Source organism: Limulus polyphemus, unplaced genomic scaffold (genome assembly GCF_000517525.1).
Source record: "Limulus polyphemus unplaced genomic scaffold, Limulus_polyphemus-2.1.2 Scaffold3526, whole genome shotgun sequence".
In the NCBI taxonomy this organism is placed as follows: domain Eukaryota; kingdom Metazoa; phylum Arthropoda; class Merostomata; order Xiphosura; family Limulidae; genus Limulus; species Limulus polyphemus.
In genome coordinates, this window is record NW_013669136.1 from 78,416 (window position 1) to 102,498 (window position 24,083).

General features: G+C 32.4%; 1 protein-coding gene across 1 annotated transcript in view; it reads left to right on the forward strand.

The window, feature by feature from the left end:
• LOC111088314 overlaps positions 1–24,083 on the forward strand; it is a 52,928-nt gene that overhangs the window by 23,020 nt on the left and 5,825 nt on the right. The window contains exon 2 of the mRNA XM_022398061.1: positions 16,013–16,173. Within this exon, the coding sequence (XP_022253769.1) occupies positions 16,013–16,173 (161 nt within the window). The remainder of the gene's footprint in view (positions 1–16,012; positions 16,174–24,083) is intronic.

Consider the following 24,083-nt stretch of genomic DNA (forward strand, 5'->3'; position numbering starts at 1 on the left):
ATTACAAACAAACAACACAAGTTTCATTTGCCGAATTATTCATAAAACTTTCAAAAATATCTTACCTCTGTGGGTATTAGAGTAGGTTAATCACAACATTTAAAAGCGAAGAATACGACAGTACACTTTAGGGATTATCTTTCCAATGAGAGATAATCACAACGATTCTTCAAAAATTACGTGATTCTAATTACCTACAATTTGTTGAAATTATGATAAGCGTTGTTGTAATCTAGTTAGTTTAGTCTTACTTAACATTATACCGAAAGATATTTTAAAAACAAAGATGTTAAACTCCGTATGCAACCCTTCCATCAAGACAGTATACGTTGAAGTACTGATAGTATTTTAATATAAAAGCTGTTAATAAGAAATAAAATTACAAAGAAAAATCACAAATACAATGAGATTTACAAAAAGCAGATTGAAATACTAAAGTATAAACTTTACGAAAATACAGTTTTAGAAAAAAAAAGTACATTACATTTCACCAACTTAATCTAATTCACACCGTAACAGTTGTCGTTCATGCAATTTGATAATATAAATAACATCTCGACCGCTGCTGTGTCTGTTTTATCAAAGACAGGCTGATAAACCCTGCTACTGGGGGGGGGGGGGGAGGAGGAGGGGACCTCGTCGCCACTGGATATGACAGATATAGTATGGTTGACGTATTGTTATACATTCTTTTCTTTTTCTTTTTTTTTGCATTTCTTCAGTTCTTAGAAATCTTCAGACAGTAAGAAATAACTTTAAATAGTGGACAGTGTAAAAAGAGAAGCTGTCGAAACCCTTGGACATGATTTACGTAGTTTGTTTAGAGTTAACTAATTCAGATTATTACATATCCTACTTATCTACTGGTAATTGGTAATAATAATAATAATGATAACAAATTTGGCAAATTTGATAGCAATGTTTTAACGGTTTCCTCATAAACACTGCATTGATTGTAGTACTATAATATTGTAACGAATTAACATTGTTTTCATTGTAATTCGTTAGTTGTATTACCTTAATATTGTAACGAATTAACATTGTTTTCATTGTAATTCGTTAGTTGTATTACCTTAATATTGTAACGAATTAACATTGTTTTCATTGTAATTCGTTAGTTGTATTACCTTAAAATTGTAACGAGTTAACATTGTTTTCATTGTAATTCGTTAGTTGTATTACCTTAATATTGTAACGAGTTAACATTGTTTTCATTGTAATTCGTTAGTTGTATTACCTTAATATTGTAACTAGTTAACATTGTTTTCACTGTAATTCATTAATTGTATTACATTATGTTGTAACGAGTTAACTTTATTTTCTCTAAGTATGCTTTACACATAACACCTGCGTGTATTGTCTGAGAGTATATAGTTACCCGTGTCTTGTATACAAGAAAAGAAAAGTCGAGCTTGAGATCAGGACGAAAAAATTGGTAGTATCTGTATTTACGCCCATGTTTTTTCTTCCTATTAGACAAATAAGATAGTAATAATAAATTCTCAAAAGCTGATCATAATTATAAACAAAAAAACACGTTTGTGTTTCAAAGAATCACAATCTTCAGTACTTACGAATTTTTTGATGCTCCATCAATATTCTATGGTGAGCACTGCTGACAGCATCTAAAGCTACCAAGCAGTTTTACTCTTTCTGCATTTATATTAAGCTTAAAATATATAAAAAAATAGTTTTGGCGAGACATTAATGCTATATCGTAAACAAATTATGTAAACACCTTGTGTAGAAATCCCTTGTTCTGAAAAGACCTAAATGACGTGAAGACGTATTCATTGGTTATGTTCCGATTTAAACTGCTGAAAATAATAACACTTTTCTCAATAAGTAAGATCTCTACCAATTAATAATACAAACATTTATTCGACTGGAAAAAGATGAGAGCCTTTTATATGTTTATCCAAGGAAACTGTAATGTAGTCCTAAGAACCCAATCTTATATTTAGAAAAATCATTACGAAAACACAACGAGACACTACTCCTATTTTATTAGCAATGTAAATACCTAAATATACGAGCCAGTTATCACTGATTCATTAGTATTCATCTCATATGCTACATTGTTATCTTTTAAGATTGTAATTACAAGCTCTGCAAACAGCTTAATTCACTGTCATTAATTATCGCTTTGGAATTAAGATAAACACTCTTCTCTCAGTTTATCTCTTTATATTATAAAACATCAAACCTTCAACGTTCCGTATCGTTAGCCACTCCTTTTTCATTTCGTGATCTTGCTCATTTTCTCTACAGCTGTTTGTTTACGAGCTCCTAATTTCCGAGTTAAACTTAAATGGAGATTAGTATTGGTTAATTTGTTAAGTCTAACAGTACAGTATTATAAGTTTGAAACCACGCACAGGAGAAATTTTAATCAGTTTGCAAATAAAGTTTATCTCCTAACTTATAACACAAGGATACCTACAATCACATTTAACATACACTACACTATATAGGAATTAAGTTATAAATAGTGTTTAATAATAGAACTCAAGTGTTTAATCGCTATCTATACGTACAAAATCTGATTACAAGAGACAATTCTACACTTCCAGACAAGAACAACTTCATGGAAGTAAGTATTCCTACCGGTTAATTATTTATTGTATAAACAAACTAGTGATGTGTTGGATTTGAATACAATTGTCTGGTTTCAGCATTAAACTAACACCGTAAAACGATAACTAAGAACTCTAGCAGTTTTTAAAATTATTGACGTAATAATAAACACTCACTTTCAAGTTGAAGAAAAAAATAGTAAATGCCCACTGGTTAGCTCACTCTGATGCTATCGCGGCATTTATTACATCCAATTCAATTTGTTCACTTTAAAAAAATAATGGAAGTATTATACATAATAAGCAACAATTGAAATCCACACTGAAAGAAAAAAAAAGTTGATCTATTGTACCAAGTTTCAAGTTAAAGGAAACATAAAACATGTCGTCTCGTAGTTTGGCCCGGCATGGCCAGGTGGTTAGGCCGCTTGATTTTCAATCTGAGGGTCGCGGGTTCGAATCCCCGTCTCACCAAACATGCTCGCCCTTTTAGCCGAATGGGCGTTATAAGTGATGGTTGATCCTACTATGCGTTGGTAAAAGAATAGACTAAGAGTTAGCGGTGGGTGGTGATGACTAGCAGCCTTCCCTCCAGTCTTTTTACTGCTAAATTAGGGACGGCTAGAGCAAATAGATCTCGTGTAGCTTTGGCGAAATTCAAAATAAACCACATCGTACTTAAACTTTCTTTAAAAAATGCCACAAGCAGTCTATAAATATCCAAAGTTTCTCCTATAAAAAAATTAAATACTGTTCAGTCTTTTGAAAAGTTAAAATTTTAATATAGCATTAAGAAACATTTCATATGAAATAAACTTTTGTTATGTTCTAGAAACTGGATACATATATTTGACAAAGTGTATCTATATGAATAAAGGCGCTCAAGTGGATGTCCAACCCTTGTATATTTCAAGAACAATAGAAAAGAAGGCAACACTATTTTTTGTGGGTCTTTAAAAAAGTTGCCATTTGCTTAGAAGGATCAATCTTTGTGTGGATCAGCTACATATTCTTGAATAAGGGACAGAAACATTTGGCTCTATGAGTTGAGCATCCAGAAGAAATATTACAGGCTTCCTGTGCTTTCAACATCCTGTTTTACTCTTGGCTTTAGTGAAATCGTAGCAGTAGATTTCACCCACATTAAACGAATATCCATCACTGCACACACGGAGCTTTAAACCTCTTTCAACATTAATTCGTGGTATTATATTGCATTATATATACAAGTTGAATTTAGAAATTTATTCAAAATGGAATAATGAAATGTCCTTTAGAAACAGGTAACAAGTGGCATGTTCCTACCACTCTAGCTAATACACGATCACATTTCAGACTATCCAAATAGAAAAGAAAACACAATAAAACTAGCTTGTTTATTCGATTGAGTAACATCATAACTTGAAATAATAAAATATTTTATAGAGTATCATTTATTAATACTATGCAGCATACCAATAACTTAATAGACATTGATTCCAGAAAGAATGCTGTTTTATTCAATAAAAAGAAACAAGAAACAAACGGTAAAATATTAACATTATACAAAATTGTACTTTGTTGGTATTAACGTAATTATTTATAGTTCTTACAAGATCTGAAATCTAGGCTTTTGGGATTGCACTCCTCGTTTGGGGAAGAAGTTGGATGAGGGTGTCCCTAGAAATTGGTTCTTTGTGATCAATTCCCAAGGCATTATCAATGACAGACCACACATACTCGATATGGTTCATTTCCAACGATTAGCTTGGATAAGGGAAAGTGGTAATGTAGCTCTTTACAAAAGTTGTCACTTGCTTAGATGTTACACTGGTTTCAATATTGGAGACCAACTACATTTCCTTATGAAAGTCCCAGTTTTCATTCATTGACCTTCCATGACATCTATATAATTTTATAACTACTCCATCCCAATAACAGCAATTTATGATAAAAAAGACGTGATGTGTATACATATTTATATATTTATTTTGATAATGATAACAGTATAGTGGCTTTATTTAATATCAAAACGCAAATCAGAAGCTAATTATTACGATACAAGTCATTTGTAATTGTTTCCAAAACTTTTCTATATCCAATCAATAATCAATATCATATTCATCACAGTTGAATAAAGTAGCTTCTGAATATTTATCAAAAGAATGACGTAATTTATAAATTGAAGCCTACAGTCGCAGGCACTATACTTCAGATATATTCTGTAAAAATTACTATTAAAACACAAAAAAAAAATAATTAAAAGGGAACAATAAAGTTGTCTGAATAATTGCGTTTGTCGTCCTAATGTTTGTGTTTGGACTAAATATGGTTTAAAAAGTAGTGTAGTGTATATGTGGATAAAACATAATAAAGAATAAAATGACACATTTAAATAAACACTTTTTATAGATTTGTTTTGTTCAACGTTTCGGGCAGACGTCCTTTGTCAAGCAGTAAAAACAGTGTTACAAGGAAATTAGGCTCATAAATAATCATTGAAAGGTAAAGCGTATAAAGGTTCTGAATACACACTTTCAACGTGGAGCAGATGACAAAAATACTGATAAAACATTGTTGAACTTATTACGTAAACATAATTAGAATTAGCAAAAATATGAAAACAAGTAATTAAAGCTACTAATACTGGATTTAGAAATACAAACACAGAAATTTGCAAAATAATATAACAGTAGAATAGTAAAATAACATAATAATCCAGGGAAATAACTATGAGGAGGAGAAGACTTTCACCAAGATAATGTTGAAAATGGAGATTTAACAAGGAGTACGTTAAACGCATCTAAAGCAAAAGTTTAAGGAAATGCATCTAGAGATTAGGTTGACGGAGTTTTTTAATTATTTGAAAGTAAATCTTTAATTAATGCTACAAGGAGACATGGTGTTGAATAGGAAGATAAGGTGGTGTTCTAGGCTTTCTCGTTTCAAGTTGTAAAGCGTACATTTCTCAAGACTAAGACTATCGTGTCGGAGGTACCATTGTGGTCAGGAGAACTGAAATATCTAAGAACTGGGATGTCAGTGAAGCCTCACCAATTCTGTGGTCTGTATCTCTAATGTATAGTTTGTGACATCTGCTACACTGGATGCAGTAAATGACACATTCTGACATGTTGGTGTAACGTCTCCTGACGTGGAAAGTGTAACTAGAGCAAGTTATTGTGGTGTCATTTGAAATGTATGGATAGGTATAACAGATTGTTCTGGTACAACGACGTTTTCTAACAACGAGGAGAATGTTGTCTTGCATCTTCGAGTGCACCAAATGGTCTTTGAGGTTGATATTACGTCTATAAGAGACTAGCGTGTAGAAACTATTTCAGCAGTAATGGAATCAGCCATGAATAATTTACAATTTTTCTGTATGATAGTTGTTGCTAACCTGTTGTGACGACAGTATGTTAATATCAAGGGGGCGCTATCATTTTTACTTTTGTTCCTAGGTTGGATGGCGTTGGAATTTGGTACAGTACGTATATATATATGTTTGTGGGCCTTATTGATGACGTTGTCTGAGTAGTTACGTTGTTCGAAAAATCCTGCCATCTCAGTGGTTTTGAAGAGAAGGTCTTGGTCCTCAGAACATAAGTGCATCAGTCTTGTGAACTGCTCTTTAGAAATGTCAACACTGGTTTCGTAGGGATGGAAAAACAATTGTCTAAGTAAGCGTGACTATCGGTGTCTTTGTAATGTACGGTGGTTTCAAGAGAGTAGGATGAAATGTGGATATTAATGTCGAAAAATCATAAAACATTGATAGGATAAATACAATTTACACATCTCACTTCAAACTTCATTATTGAACCTCATTATAACTCGTGTCAGTTCACATAACACGTGTGTAATGTCAAATTTGCTCCTATTCATTAACTACACCATATTTTAAGCATATTGGTATGATCTTGCTCTTGTAAAGTAAACTGAAACAGGACAACACTGGTATATATGTAACAATGTCGAAAGGATAAATAAACAAACTGCTAAATTTCTGACTTTAAAATGGAACATTTGTGGAGTTGTTAGTTTCTTATTTCAGGTTTTTGTTAGGTAACGCTCATAATCCGGAGAATGTGTATTCATATTTTTTTATTATTTGTTGAAATTTAGTAATTTAAAGCTTATAAAACGGGTAGAAAAAATAACAATTGGTAAATTTGGTTTTATATTACGTTTACACTGAATAAATTTGAGTATATTACCACCATTCAAAGTTGAAAAAAATATTTTAACTGAAGTTAACATAAACAAATATGATAGCATTATCTTACTATTTTTATAAACGTAATTTAAAAAAAACTATTCAAGAATAGCCTCGAATCATTAGATATCAGAAGATTTGTCAAGTAAAGTACTTAGGTAGAAACGTGTGACTTTCAGTCTAACATATAAACCTTTTTTATTTACTTAGAAAAATAAGATTTCGATCTTGACTTGTCTAGAATACTGAATGGATACCACTACCGGTAAATAAGTTGTAGACTGTGGATAGACACATAAAGTAGCTGAACAGATAATCGAATTTCCAGGGACGTCAAAGTTACGTTGGGAACGTTTTATTGTGTTGGCAAAGTTTCTTTCTATAAGTTTACAGAAAAGTTTAATATAACTGACAGTGGATGTTTTTATTTTATGTATATGATTTCACATTGGATAGAATCTTAACAACGAGTCTCCTTTTCGTGACTAAAAGTAGATAAGTCAATGTTGATTTGTTAAATAGGTATAGTTAAGTTGATATGAAAATATTTTATAACTCACGGAATGGAATATTTTTTTATATTTTATGGAACTATTAACATAACAATTATCTGATTTTGTTCAACAACCTTCTTTGTTACTTTCAACCGGTTTCTGTGCTATACAGTAAAACCACCCTATTATCTTTTTTACAATACATCAAGTGTCTTTAAGCGTACAATATACCGATGAACAACCCGAGACAACCCAACATAGGTAGCGCTACTGCCTGCCTGATATCGTTTGTATTATATATGAAATTCCTTCAGTATTATATGTCAAGTATTTTCTACGCTATATATAAATTTTTTCTGTACTATGTACATACGTAAATGTAAGTTAAATCTCTTCTGTATTATTCACTAGATAAGTTCTGTTTTATAAGATAAAAGTGCTTTATGAACTCTGCAATATTTTATTTATTTCTTTGTCATAAATGAATTCCTTCAGCAATATATGCTGAGTTCTCTTTTGAATTACGATACTAAAAATCGGGTTTCGATAACCGTGATGGGCAGATCACAGATAGCTCTTTCGGTGTGCTTTAAAACAACAAACTAAATCGTTTTGAATTTTACACTTAATACCTTTTAAAATATAATACTTTTTATTGTACGATTAGTACCTTTGGATTGCATTCTACATTCTACATTATATAAATTCTGTAAAACTCACAAATATTTTATCAAGTGTAATCTCTTCTAAAGAGTATGCTTAATTCCTTCTGAAAAGCTACTTTAAATACATTTTGAGCTATAACAAAAACACTTAATTTATTGTACGTTAAACGTGCATTAAGAAACATTATATCACATTTTATAAAAAAAACTCCATGCCATAAGCAGCTGAGTAATGTAGTTTTAATGTACGTGATATTTCATTACATCAGATAAATTGATGATAAAAACTTTTCAATATGGTTGTGACAAGTGTAAATTGCTATATTTGAACATTCTATAACTATAAATAAAACTATCTTTATTAAGCAATATTGAGGTAATATTTTTAAACTTATTCACGCAGAAGTTCTTCAGTTATGTAACTACTTATACACAGGATATAAATAGTTTTAAACTTGCATTAATTCTTACCTCAAACTAAGGTTACACCTCACGGCGGCTATTACACAGAACTTGTACTTGTTTGACTATTATTCCGTGTTACCACACCCCTAGGGTGTAAGCCATACCAACGTGAAAGGAGTGGTAAGATATTTGTCCACATTAGTATGAAATGAGAGCTCATGTGGCTCGAAGATCTAAAACGGGAATAACGTTGAGATAGGTAATCTTGGACTCTGAGATTCTACACTAGGAGTAATGAAACACAATCGTTTATGTCTTTGTAATTTGAAGAAGTCTCTTACTTTCTCTACTTGTTCCAGCAGACAAAGTATCGATCAGCAGTTTTGTTTAAGAATAATTATTTGTTTCATTTTTTTTTTTGTAGATGAGTGTTTGAGTCTTTAATTTGCTCTGCCAAACTAATTTTATTATCACGCAAATAAATCTTTGCAATCCTCCGTTATTGCCATCCTTAGAACTTGCCTGTTGGTTTTACTTGCGAATACATTATTTTACCTAGAAAATCATTCCAATATACAATAAACATTTTCTGGATTGTACACTGATTATTATCTGTGGGATTTTGTCTATGATAACATTACGAGATAACGAGTTTCCGATATTCCAAGGGCAATTTGAATTCGTGAAATTTGTTTTTTACCTTTAAATCTCAGTATAAGGGAGTTTCTCTTAAACACAACATTTTAACACGTGTTTAGATATTTACGATTGTTTATTTCGATTCTGGGTGAGCACTAGATAGATACATGCTATTGGAATTCAGATTTATACCCAGCCATGTATCTTGTAGAATGGAAGGTAAGCCAGAACCTCACATTTATTAACAACTTTCTTTAAACATTATAAGCATGTAGAAGATATACACATTTAACAGTTTTTTGGCCTGAGAATTTCGAAAGCATACGTAAGATTGTATAAAAACAGTTTATATGGACAGCAAAAGACCTAGTGCACAGTTATGTTAATCTGAGTTTGTCTTTTTCGGGTTAAAGAGCCCTAATGAGCAGAGAAAACGAAAACATTTCAAGTGAGGTACACTTCCTGGAACGTAAAGTCAAAGTTATTATAGGAAAAACACCATTTTTTTCAGAGATAGTGCATGCGAACGCGTATGAACGTCAGCACGTTTATTGATGTAAAAACACAAAGCACTTGGCAGAAATACACTGGAAAAAAAAGTGTTAAAGGATAATCGGAATTTTAATATTGTTAAATTGACAAGATTAAAACCAGCTACTATAAGCTAACTAGCTAAATGCCTGTCATGTGACGGTAAATTCTCATTAATTTTTTCTCCTGGAAATTAAATCTAAATAAATGTTTTGTGAACATGTTTTCTAAAATGTAATTATTTTATAGTAGCAATATGTGTTTATCCTTTTTCTCTAGTACTTCATGAGAACAACACTTTTTGTATATATTTGGTCATCTCCTGTAAGTGGTCCTTGATTGAAATTTTGACTTATGTATATTTTTATGTTATGTTCAAATCTGATTTTTGATAAAACTTTATTAGATTGAATCATGCGAATGACTTAGTTGTCGAAGAACTATTCCTACATGGTCAAATGTCTGACCCTGCAATATATTAAATGTGATAGCAAAGGTAGAATTTGATGGTGAAGATAAAATGCCCTAAGGTATAACGTTTCATGAAAAATGCTTATAAAATTTTTGATTGAATTTATAAAAATAACTTACGTAAGTTGAAAAACATCAATACTAATGTATTACAGCGCCATTTATTAACTTAAAATGATATTTACGTTGTGTTTGACACAGACAAACACTGGTGTTTATGTGTAATATGTAACATGATATGGTCCCTGATTTAATCTGTAATGACATTCGTATTTTCCGAATATTCAAAGATCTTGTTATAAATATGACAATATATATTTAAAAGTATCATAAAAGTTCGAAATAACTGGAATTTTAACACGAGACTGGCACATGATAGTCGAGCCGTTTTGTTTGTTTGTTTGTTTGAAGTTATGCACAAAGCTACACAATGGGCTATCTTTGCTCTGCCCACCACGAATATCGAAACCCATTTTCTAGTGTTGTAAGTCCGCAGACATACCGCTGTGCCACTGGGGAGCTAGTCGAGCGGTATAATCATTGTATAATCATGTGTGTTTTTTCCTAATTTTGTAATATGTTGCTCTAAACATGATGAGCCAATAATCAAAAGAGGTTATAAAAACCTTGACCGGGATTTGAACTCGTCACTTTTGTTTGAGACTAGCCACGAAGCCAATTTAAACGTTACCAAGTTTGTTTGTTTTTCTTTATTAATCCACCCTCATAGAGGGGGTATAAACAAACATACATCAGTTATTCAACATATCTCATGACAATGTCGATACAAATCTGGTTAGTAATGAAAAAAATTGTTAAGGTTGATTACTTAAATTACATACACATAAAATTAGTGAATAACATACAAACAAACACAAAATGTTGCTAAAATTAATAAAAATAAGATGATCTAAACTGATAAATATGAAAAATTAAATAAAATTATCATACCAAATCACGACATAGGATGTAACCCTGAATACCTTTACTCAACAAATGCCCAGCGTCGCGATAAATATTATAAAAATCTGACAGTTTGTCTCGTAACCGAAACCGTAAAAAATCGAAATAAATTTTAGCTTTGAGTTGAGTTTTGAAGATATTCACAAAATGAACACTAACACCACGTGACGTTACCAAGTGAGAATCAAGCGTTGCTGACACAGGTAACGTTGTAAACAAAGAGTGACTTTTATATATATAGACAGATGTCAATCCACCCCTCTGTTGATTATTATCCAAGTATGGCATATAATAACCAGTCATGTAATCTGAAATGCATATGACTGATCATTTAGCTTATATTATACGTATATATATGTATACATACAAAGAGAGATGAAGATAGAGTGGTCTTTCATTATGGCCTAGAATGTCCTAAAGGCTAGGGCGCTGGACTCGTAATCTGCTAGTCGCGAGATCGAAACCTGTCACCGAATATATTTTCCCTCAGCTGAGGGAACATTATAATATGACGGGTGGTGTTGACTAGCTGCCTTTCATCTTTGAGTAGCTTTGCGCGAAATTCAACAAACCAAATAAACAGTCTTAGATCATTCAGTGATTCAGACTTAGATATGATTGATCAGAACTTCACCAAAAAAAAAAAGTCACAAGAAATAAACGAAGGTCATTTATTATTGTTTCTAATATGTGCGCAGAGTGCCCAAGATATCATAAGCATGCTGAAAACCATTCTTACAGTGTAAATCAATGTCAAAATACGATGGTTCTGAGCAAAAGTAGTCTTGCTTTAAGAAGACCATAGAACATTTTGTGAGTTCTCCGAAGCAAGAGATCGAACCCTAAACTCGTGTAAAGTTTTATATAAGACATTAGTCAAGCGGATTTTCTCTTGATTCAAACTGACACCAAAACCATAGCAATTTCTCTACGATCAAATCACAATTTTAAGGTTAAAAAACTAAAGATGAGTCTATATTTGTAAAGATATGTTTTAGTATACACCTAGTTACGAAATATTTCTCAAACAATAAAAGTGAAAAGTCTCTAACAGGATCCTAATATCATACAAGAGAAAAATGCAACACGGTGCGTTGTCAGTTTACCAATGTAACTCTTTTGTTGTTACATCTGCTATGTTAACTCTAGGATTTTGGAGATCATTTAACTCTGTTTAACGTACGCTAGAGTTTACAATAAGACGCAAAAACTACTACCCTACCATTGCTTCATTTATTTTCCCCAGTTTCAGCTTCATATCAATTCCACGTTATGAGCTCTTCACTAAACCTTCTGGGCTAGAACAAACTTAACGGTCTCTTTCAAACCGTTTCCTTTTTTTTTTTTCATTCTGGCTGGACTCGGAACCGATAAGTTTGTTGGAACATAACATGTCATCATTCACTATGTTGGTAGCCCAAAACAGACAGTGTTACATGTGACTTAAGGTTATGTCATTCTAATAGTATTGTCAGAGTGCTGTAGATGAAAAGAAGCAAAATAAACAAAACCTCTATTTTAAAGGTAAAGAAAAAACGTGATCCAACAATAAATATGCTTATAATGGAAAGCGGTTTCACTTCAAGATAAATATGTATATGCAAACTCGAATCCCTTCTTTTTTTTACCCAAGTGCTCTTTGTTTATCAAACTCTTCTTTATTTAACCGGTTTCGTATTTTGTCTGTATTGTGTATTGTATTAAAGCAATTTTATCGTTAACGTAAAAAAAATTGTTGGTGTCAATTTAAAGACCTTTTAACTAGGTTTTGATTTGAAACGTTAGAAATAAGATAATTTATTTTGTTAATCTGAGTTGTTGTTTTAGTAAAAAATATACAATTAAATGTTTTAATTTAAAAATGAAATTTGCACATTTCATATCAATTTTAAACTTACATTTAATACTTTTCTAAAAAAATGTTTAGTTGTTCTTTGGTTTTTTATAGCTTTTATACTGAAGAATAGCCAATGATGGTACGAAACCGGTTAAATACAGAACGGTTTCGTAAGAAAAAGGAAGGATTCGAATTCTTTTTTATGCATTTATATCTAAATAGTAACTTATGTTATCTGTAGCTAAAGGTAACGCCTATTACGTATAATATGTACTTTCTGCAAGCAGATGAAACATCTTCTGGTGTAATTAAACGTAATAGTTAATGAATAATTAAACACTAAAATAAGTTCCTTGTGACTCAATGTTAAATCTGTTATCTGTGTATAATTTCCTGTACTTGAATATTAAATTGTGATAAATATAACAAAATATTAACAAGTAGTTTCTGTGGTTATACTGTAACGTCTTATATCTGGTTCAATATTTACATCTATTAGATACTTATACTTGCTAACCAGTGTTGAACTTTAACATGTGGTGTCTGTGAGTCCATTCTAACGTTTTTTTATCTAAAGTTAAACATTACGTCCTCTATTATAAGAATAAATGTTTCTACTTGTTAACTAATGTTGAATTCTTACACGTGCATTTCAATTGTAGATAAGTGCTAATATTAATTCTGTTGTTACGCGTTTTGATTGAAAAGATCCAAAAATGTTAATGAAGCATGTTTTTGAGAAACGTAAGGGTCGCAGCATTAATGGGTTGTTTGTTTCGGATATTCGAGCAAAACTACACAAAGGATATCTGAGTTTGACTTCCCTAGTTTTGAACTGATGGACTAAAGGGAAAGCAGCTAGTAAATAGCACCCACAGTGAACTTTTGGACTACTCTAATCAAAAGGTGCGATTTGATCATCAATCTTATATCGCGCACACGGCCTCAAACTGCAGAGAGTCATTTTTCGGCTACAGGACACGAACCAAGAACCCTTGGTTTTACAGTTCGGAAACTTAATAAAAAGGCAAAGCGGAGTTCTCCACTAATAGAACTGTACTATATATCTAAAGTATTAGGTATTTATTCTAATGTTTCTAGTAATACTTTAAAACAATGTAATATTACATTTTACATTAGTTTTATCTTAACTTGGATTGCTGAAACTATAAAAAAGTCAGTGCCAAACTGTTCAGCTGCTTTCATATGAATTCCAGAACACTATAAACAAACATTACAAAACTAACTAGCCATTTTTGCAAAATGATAGTTTTATTCAACTTGCCTGGTTTCATCAATGATGATTTTTTCATCATTAGCAGAGCAATATACTTTACATTCTAGAATTATGTATGTACATAAATATTCATGTACATATGTATACTTTTATACAGTGTTCAAAACCTACTTTACGTAAGTAGGATTTGTTTTATCTACACTAACGTATAAAGCAAACGATGGGTACAAAAGTGAAATTGGAATTATTTGTTTGTGTCATTTTGAGTGTAAGCTTTTGTTACAACTTTATCACGTGCCTCTCGTGGTCCTTGATTGGCACTGTTTCTATAGATGTTGAAGTACCACCATTTGTTTGATATCCTCAAGCGCTGTTCGTGGTCCTTGATTGGCACTGTTTCTATAGGTGTTGAAGTACCACCATTTGTTAGGTATCCTCAAGCGCTACTCATGGTCCGTGATTGGTACTGTTTCAATAGATTTTGAAGTACTACAATTTGTTTGATATCCTCAAGCGCTGCTCATGATCTGTGATTAGTTATGTTTAAGTAGTTGTTTAAGTTCTAACAAGTTTCTAATGCCACCCTTATTTAGTCAGATTGGGTGTATTTTATTAATCCATATTTTCAAATCATTACCTTATATTTGGTTCCCCCAAGTGATACTTATATCACGTGATGTATACTGTTTTTGTAGTGCTTTAGTCCTATTATTTGTTTAGAGTTCCTATAGTTGAGTACTCATTTGTGAGTTTTAGGTAGTTGTTGAAATTATACAGTTTCTACTGATTTCAGTTCATGTAGTTCTTGATTTGATATTTGAACTTGAAGGCACCTTACGCGACACTGAACTAAGCAGCCAGATCAGAGATCACAGTCAACAGTATCACTTTTATATTCGGCTACTCTTAACCAAATAGAAGGATTAACTGTCACAATTATAACATTATGTGCTCGTTGACGTATCACGACTCAAAACTTTGGGAAGATGATATGACCATTTAGCTCAAACTCTAGTCATGACCTTGACTGGTCGGCCTTTATTAAGTGATTTACCAAAATATTTTAAGACCTCAGATCTAATACGCGGGTCTAGATACCTGCTGCGGGTACAGCACAGATAGCCCACTGTGTAGCTTTGTACTTAATAAGAAACAAACAAATTTCAACTCTTCACATTGTTTATTTACAGGAATACTTCAAACCGATATTGCCAGAACTGTTGTGGTTTTGTTATACACATGTAACAATGCAATCAAAGTTATTAGAAAAATATACATAATTAGGGTAAAACATTATTCAACCAACTCCTAAAATGTAATTACCGACTTTCAGATTTTTAGCCACTGACTACGCTCTGCAAATTGCCTGAAGAGTTTGGTTTTAATTTCGTGCAAATCTATCTGCGCTAGCCGTCCCTAATTTAGCAGTGACAGACTAGAGGGAAGGCAGCTAGTCATCACCACCAGCCGCCAACTCTTGGTCTACTTTTGTAATAACGAATAGTGGGAGTGATCATCACATTATAACGCCCCCACGCCTGAAAGTGGGAGCATATTGGGTGGGACGGGGATTCGAACCCACAGATTGCGAGCCGAGCGCCCTAGCCATCTGGCCATGCCAGACGTTGCTCAAACAAACCCTAAGCAAACATTTTAATGGGTAAACCTTTTTGTAAGGTTGTTCTATAGTCGAGTATACATTGTTACAATAAATATGGTGTTAATTATGCTTTATATTATGTCGCAGTCAACGAAGCCTTTCGGTTAATATCTGAACTCTCCAACCAGCTCACAACAACAGTCAAGAGAAAAATGTCATAAAAACATTAGATTTCCTTTATACGTCAATTCTGTAACTGTAGAATGTTAATTAGGGTTGCATGCAGGTTGTAGAATGTTTAAAACCTTTGATAGTTGTGCTAAAGCCACTTCCATTGACATTGTGTACTGGATTAGAAACAAACTAATTTAGAACTTTAACCTTTCGATCTCACAGAGTGCCCACCAGCCGAGGACGGAAATGAAAGGTATGCTTGTCCCACCCCGGACAGATTGAGTCGATACCGATGTATAGATGACCACGAACTCTGCGACGGCTTCATTGACTGCCCACAGGGGGAGGATGAAGACAGGCAAGCTTGTATGTTTTACAAGACGGTAGGTTTATTTAATACACGAGTTTCGATATATATAATGAGTTTATCTTAGTAAGCAATTGTAGTTTGCACTGTGGCATTCTGGTTCATAGGCTCTCAAATCTATCGACATGAGTGATTTCCGTAGGAGTGGACCGAGAGTGGCATGGTAGTTAACGTGTCGAAGGGTCCGGCGTTCGAGACGTGATGTCGCTGAACACATTTCGTACATTCAGATGTAGGGGCGTTCTAAAAGTGACAGTCAATCCTGTTGTTCAAATTAAAAAGCCAGGCAAAGGCTTTTGTCGGCGGATGTTGCTGACAGTCTACCTTCCTTTGGTCAGTAGTTCAAAATGAGGGATGGCTAAATGTAAACCAATTAGTCCACGTGTACACAAAGTGTGTTCACGTTGAAACTTTCAGTTGCTTATGGGCCTAGAATTTCCTTTTTCTTCAAACAGTTTATTAATATTCAATAGAACACAAACTGTAAAATGTTAAATTATAAGTAGAAATTACTCTGTTCTCAAGAGACCTTCTAAAGCTCTTTTCAGATCCCGTTTGAGAACCTGTGATCTGGTTCGTGGTGTATGTAAACAATATATTCCTTGTGTATGCTCCTTGTTTACTTTTTTCAAGTTTAGTTACTATAAAATATTTTATAATATTATATTATTTAATTGTATGTTGATGACATCTTTTTGCTGTTTTGTCTATATCACTTTAAGTTTTGATAATTAGTATAATATTTATTGAGTTGGTTTCTAACATTTTTCCTTATGTGAACACTAGCTGGAGTACCCGTCCATCGGACGGGTAAAATAAAAAACTCGTTTGTAATAAAATATAGGAAATTGTGCTTCTATTTTTGCAACATAATAAACATTAAAAGTGCAATAAAAATACATAAAGATACCAATAATGAAAAAAAAAGATATACAGTTTTCAATAAATCCATCAATATGAAATTAGATGGGGATACAGCACCTCTCATGACCTTCCTCATGTCACCTTGTATCACTGTGTCAAGTTTCGTGCTGACTGATCAAGAAATGTGGAAAGGTATAAGAAACAGATACACACACACACACAAATACACACACATATTGACGTTTATTTATATGGATTATAGCGGCGCATTTTTCTGGTACGCAACTTCAGCGCCAATTCTGTATAACGCTAGTCAAAATTTATACAGTTTTACTCTGCACTAATCTAATGTTATTTGAGATTGCGCTGTCGGTTAATATGGTTTCACAGCACCCTCTAGTAGTACTATTTAAAGACAAAAATAAGAAACCCTTTAACCCGAGCGCTTTCAGAGGGTGATCCTTTTTTTTTTTCATCAAACTGGTACTATTTTGTATAATAATAGCCAGTATGTAGAGTGAAAAGGCACCGTCTGAACGAATAAAAATATTTCAGATGAATGCATAAACCTGCTACATAGTTTTCAGGTGGAAGTTATAAGAATTCAAATATGTCATTTCAAATTTCAAAAGCACTTATATTGAAAACTTATTATTTCAGAGTAAATTTTTCAGAGAATAGTATTTTTTTTTCAGAGTAGAAGTAAATTTAAAATTTCTTGACAGCACAGAATTAATACCAGCAATTTGGAGTGTTGTGATAAAAAAGTGCATTTTTTTTTAAATATTGAAAAAAAATCAAAAGTTTATATTTCCTGCCAGGAAAAACTTACTTTGGAGTTCTGAGGTTATTCTGAAATAGCAGCCAATACTCTGTCTTCCGGCATAGTTGCCAAGGCAACAAAATCCTCTGAAATGCACATATTCGTTCACACTTTGGCTTTTATGTATAAAACTAAATTATCCGTGTTATCCTAGTCTTTTCTCGTCCAATCCTTTGTCTTGGCTCTAGAATCCTTCAAGTTTGTTTTGTCTACGTCTGCGAACACGTAATTCCATGATAGAAGAGGGGGAAAAATAGCCGTACTTCAGTTTAATTCGTTCTTGTTAAAATGCAGCACAGATAAAACTCGATCCCGTTTTTACCATTAACGCTCTTGTTTTTTGTACTCTTTCACTGCTTTTACTAGTATTTTTATTTTTATTCTTGAGCTGCTTCTCCTTCGTTATTTGAGCGTCTGCGGAAGTCCTACCCCCCCCCCCCCCTTGCTTTACCCTTCTTTGCCAAAGCTTATTTTCTCGATTATATTTTATCGGAATTTATCTATTGCTTCTCTTACATATTCTTAGCTTTTTTCCCTCATTCAACTTAGTCCTGCTCGAGTGAATATATAAAAGAAAACAAATAATTTACAAATGAGGGTTTTGAGGCTTGCAATATAAACATTGCAGAGTACATTTAGAAAATCGTACGAACAGAATATTGTTTCGAAAAGTATCTGACAAGAGAGCAATTATCAGTGAACCTCGTAAACTGGGTAAGCTTACATAGATAATCGTGTGAAAAATAAGATTTATATGTAAAAATGATGCATAACCATTAACTGAATTAATTTTATATTCTTATTCGAATAAACTGGAGGTTTTGTTTGGGCTATCTGTGTTCTGCCAACCACGGGTATTAAAACTCGGTTTTTAGGGTTGCAAAACTGCAGACATCCCGCTGTGACACTGGGGGAGGGGGTGTTCAAAATATTACCAAGAGAGAATCGATCGCTGCTGACACAGGGGACGTTAAAACTGGAGGAATAGAACTGGGTATACTATGACCAAACAATAATACAACAAATCTTAATTTAATTAAAATATTCACTCAGAGAAAGTAGAATACTTTATATCTATGTATCATATGGAACAGGTGATGTTGAAATTAGCTGTAAAAATCATATTTATATATCACAACAAAGAAAAGTGAAATTATTAACTTTCCAATAACATGAATCATCTGAATAATAGTAAGAAGTGTTGCCTTTTCTATGGGGCAGTTAATTAACATACTGAGATATGAAAGCTTAATTATAACATAGGTAAAAAACAAATAATTCTTGTTAGTATGCTTGAAAACTTTATCCAATCTCAATTTAGACACTCCTTACCATTTAAGTGTCCGAATCTAAAACACAAAACAAAAAAAGAATTCTTGTTTAATTAGGTATACGATCTTGCAGCCCCCTTGAGTATAATGTCTATATTGGTCAACGATAACATCGTGATGGTGATAATAATCAGGAAAATACATAGTGGATGAACCTTTTAAATACTTGTACGAGAGAAAATTAACGTGCTCCTGTATGTTACTCTGTGGACTGTCATTTAGATAGACTTCTTACAGGAATCTCTGCTCTAAAAGCAAAGTTTTTATTATAACTTAATTTGTCATTTCAAACACTCAGATTGAACACTAGAAGAGTAAGTTTATCCTTTTTTATTACATCAATGAGATCATAGTGTGTGGATAACATCTAGAACCATTAAAATGCATTCAATAGTTCTATTTCATTACTGAGGCTCTATTCTTATTAAACCCATAAATAGCGTTATAGTCAGCTTTTCCAATTGCAGGTTAGAGATTCAAAGCTCCCTACTGGATTCTACTCAAGCGATATTTGAGGTTTTTTAATTCTCTGAAGAATGCTACTTGCAGACATTGATTTGTACAACATAAGTACAATTTTTAAGTCTTTGTAAGCTCATTGTAATACTAACAACACTTTTATTAGACTTTGAAATAATATCTCACAGAGAATTCAAAATTTTTTAAAGGTTATTGTCAAAGTCTCAAACATAAAAGTATTAGAATCTAATAAGAACTGTTGTGTTAGGTTATAGTAGGATCATAATTTCTGGGCAACCGTGAGAGCTAGTAGCGCATTAGGTAACCATAAGATGTCTGTAATGCAAGACAACTTAATTCTAGAAAATATTGTTGAAATGATTAATGACTTTAACTTATTCGTGAAAAACATCTGGTTTTTTAACAGCTTCAGTGCTCATTTACTTCATTAATAGTCTTATGAGCCTTTTGATAATCGCAATGAGCTTCTGAAAACACAATTCTAATCTATCTAAAGAACATTTTAGCAGTATTAACTTACTTCTGGAAGTACGCAATCCTGAACTATTTATCTGTGTCAACTCATTTATACAAATATATACAGTTCTAAACAATTTAACAATGTTCACTTACTTCTAGAAAGTATGCAGTTCTAAGCTCTTAATAGTGTCCACTTACCTCTAGAAAACAAACAGTTCTTTACTATTTAACAGTGTATACTTATCTCTAGAAAACAAACAGTTCTTTACTGTTTAACAGTGTACACTTTTAGAAAATCATGCAATTCTAAACTGTTTAACAGTGTACACTTACCTTTAGAAAGCATGCAGTTCTAAGCTGTTTAAAGATGTACATTTACCTTTAGAAAGCATGCAGTTCTACATTTTTAACAGTGAACACTTACCTTTAGAAAGCATGCAGTTCTAAGCTGTTTAAAGATGTACATTTACCTTCTTGACAGTCTCATATTATTTCTTGAAGATATGCCTTCCTGAGATTTTTAACGGTTTCCATATCAGTTTACTCAATTAGCATTCATAATATAGTTATAAACTGTTTAGTAACTTTAGTTTGAGCTATTTCGGGGTCTTAACTTTTTTCTGAAGAGATGAAGTTCTTTACAGTCTTGACATAATCCTGGAAAATAGTCCTGAACTGTTTAATAGTCTCAACTCAATTCTGAAGGGCATTTAGTTCTGAACTGTTCGACATCCTCAATTCTCTTGAAGAAGACATGCCAGGAAATTGTTCAACCATCTAAAATTATTTCTAGAACACACACAGTTCTAAACTATTTAACAATCTCAACCTATACGTTTGATCTGTTTCATGGTAATAAGACACGTGAAATATCACAATACGACTGATAATATTGTGGAATATTAAACTTTTAACTGATTTGATTTAGAACTGCAGTAAAAAAAAACAGTGCAACAGCATCTCCACTACTCTTTGCAACACCCTACATTAGTGGAGACCACTGCCAGTGGGTCTTTCGTCTGGCTAACTGTTAGCATGTAAAGTGCTAACTCCTTTGCTAAGTAAGACGTAAGCCTCTTGTTATTGTATAGTATTAGTATGTTAGCTGTTGGTGTAAATATTAACATGCTAACTGTTGAAAAATAAAGTAAAAGGTTACTTAATGAAGAACAAGTTAATGTGATAAATGTTGTATAGTTCTAGCTCTTGAGTATACATGAAATGTAAGTGTTCACATGCAATGATTATCATTTTCTTACCGTATCTATAGACATGTACATCAACGATTATAATTTTCTTACCGTATCTATACACGTGTACATCAACGATTATAATTTTCTTACCGTATCTATACACTGTACATCAACGATTATAATTTTCTTACCTTATCTATACATATGTACATTAACGTTTATCATTCTCTTACTGTATCTATACACATGTAATCAACGTTTATATACCTATGTTTATTGATATATTGTGTACTTACGAGTATCCTTTTTACCATTTCTTTTCTAAATTTACATGTGTGAATCTTTACCTACATAAATGAAGGTTTATCTTTTCAACAGAACATATTTATTTATTTATGTATCATAATTTATTCAAGAACTTCATAGTAATTATTTGTAACTGTATCATCAGTTATCTGCGTAAATATTACAAAAATCTGCAAATACCAGTCATTAAAAATACTCATGCATACAGCTTGTAGGATGAGTAGCATCTTTGTCTTGCTTCTTGTGCACTGTGCACGAAAGTACGTGTGTGTGTGTGTTCAAGATGTTGTCTATTCGTCTTCTTTCAATCAGCACATTCACATTATTATTAAAGTTAACAATAGATACAAAGTTATGTGTAGGTTTTACACTTCATCGAAAAATTTCTCGGTCGAACAATGCTGAGTTTAACTTTTTATTAACTTATCTATTCTGCGAATTTTATTGTTTTCTTTTCAAGCGAGATCCAATTTTTCGTCGTTGTCACAAAGGAACAAAAACATGTATTTATCTAGTAAAGGTGTGTGACTAGTGGGCGGTTAAAAATATGTTTTATCCGCTTTAATGGAAAATTTCCTTACTTTCTATATTAAATATAAATGTGTTGATTTACTCTTAGCACCTGAGATAAATTTATAACATTCTTCATTGGGTAATTCCATGGTTGTTTGCATTCTTTTCGAACCGACACTATAGAAGCTTTGTCAAATGTAAATATAAATACGCACTTAATAATTTACATCAGACTGAAGAACAAATCATTTTTGATGAGTATGTTAAGAAAAGAAACCCGTCAGAATTTAGTGGGCTTCAACAAATTACTGCTGAGATTTTTATGTTTTAAAAATGCAAACTAATTTATAGTTATACGTGCTTTAAATAATTAAGTTAATAGCAGCAACGTGGGCGTTTATACAACAGTTCTTCACAGGATGATTAATTAATAACTTCTGCTACTTTATATAATAAAATATTTCTGGAAGTAAATGTAGTGACTTTCTATTAATTAGTTTTACAAAAGAAGCCAATTAGAGAAATTAATGAGCCAATTTCATTAACAGCTATGGCAGGTTGACGTTTCCTATGCACTTAACAACCTTTAAATATATCATATCTACTTGTTTTATTTGAATTATTTTTTCAGACATTTAATACTTCCTACGTTTAAAATATATGAAAAATAAAACACACATCTGAGTACTACCTTAACTGAAACAACGCACATCTTCTCTAACAACATAAACACATTTTTTTCTGTTTGTTTCCACTGTGCTCTAACAATAAATATAAATATTATTGGTGAAAGACATGCATTCTTTGTAAGTGAAGTAATTAATACACCCTGCATTTAACGAACGGTTTTAAAAGTATTAATATATAAAAGAAGAAAATTCAACCTTTTTTTAAACAGTAATTACAGATTGAAGTATTTTGTTTTCTTTATACGGGAAAATGTTATCAAACTTATATATATTCAAGAAACAATTATAGTGAGGAAGCAGAACAGTGATTGATAATGAATTATAAGAAACGTTGTAATCATTTCTTGCGCTTTGTGGAACTTAAATATTCGGCCCGGCATGACCAGGTGGTTAGGGCGCTCGACTCGCAATCTGCTGGTCGCAGGTTCGAATTTCCATTACACCAAATATGCTCGCCCTTTCAGCCGTATGGGCGTTATAATGTGACGGTCAGTCCCATTATTCGTTGGTAAAAGATTAGCCCAAGAGTTGGCGATGGGTGGTGATGACTGTCTACCTTCCCTCTAGTCGTACACTGCTAAATTAGAGACAGCTAGCACAGGTAGCCCTCTTGTACCTTTGCGCGAAATTCATAACAAACAATTTAAATATTTATTTACAGTGGTTGGCAAAAGTCCTCTACCACCGAACAAGTTTTCTTTTTTTCTTATTTCTCACAGAAATATTTGTTTGCAATGTTATATTTAATCATACATTCTAAACGAGAGAAAATATCACGCCAAATTCATTGGTAAAAAAAAAAGATTTTAGTTCTCTTTCTTATGCGTTGAGTTTTAATTCCAAACATATAGTATCATGAATATTCAATGAAAAGGGATATTGTAAAGTTGTCAGATGAACCTTTATCGAATATAAAAAACAAGCTTCAATGCAGTAAGTCTGAAGGCTTATAACGCTAAAAACCAGATTTCAATACCCATGATGGGCACAGCACAGATAACCCATTGTGTATCTTTGTGCTTAACTACAAAATAAACTAAACAAACTGTAATAATATACATATATAATATATATGTAATAATTATATATACATTCAATGCTTTATGGGATATCTTTGGTTTTCAACACTATGACACATATTCGTAGCGTGCTGACAACAAACGCTTACAGTCTTCTCTGCTAACCACATGATTTGTTTGTTTGTTTTTTGAATTTCGCGCAAAGCTACACGAGGGCTATCTGCGCTAACCGTCCCTAATTTGGCAGTG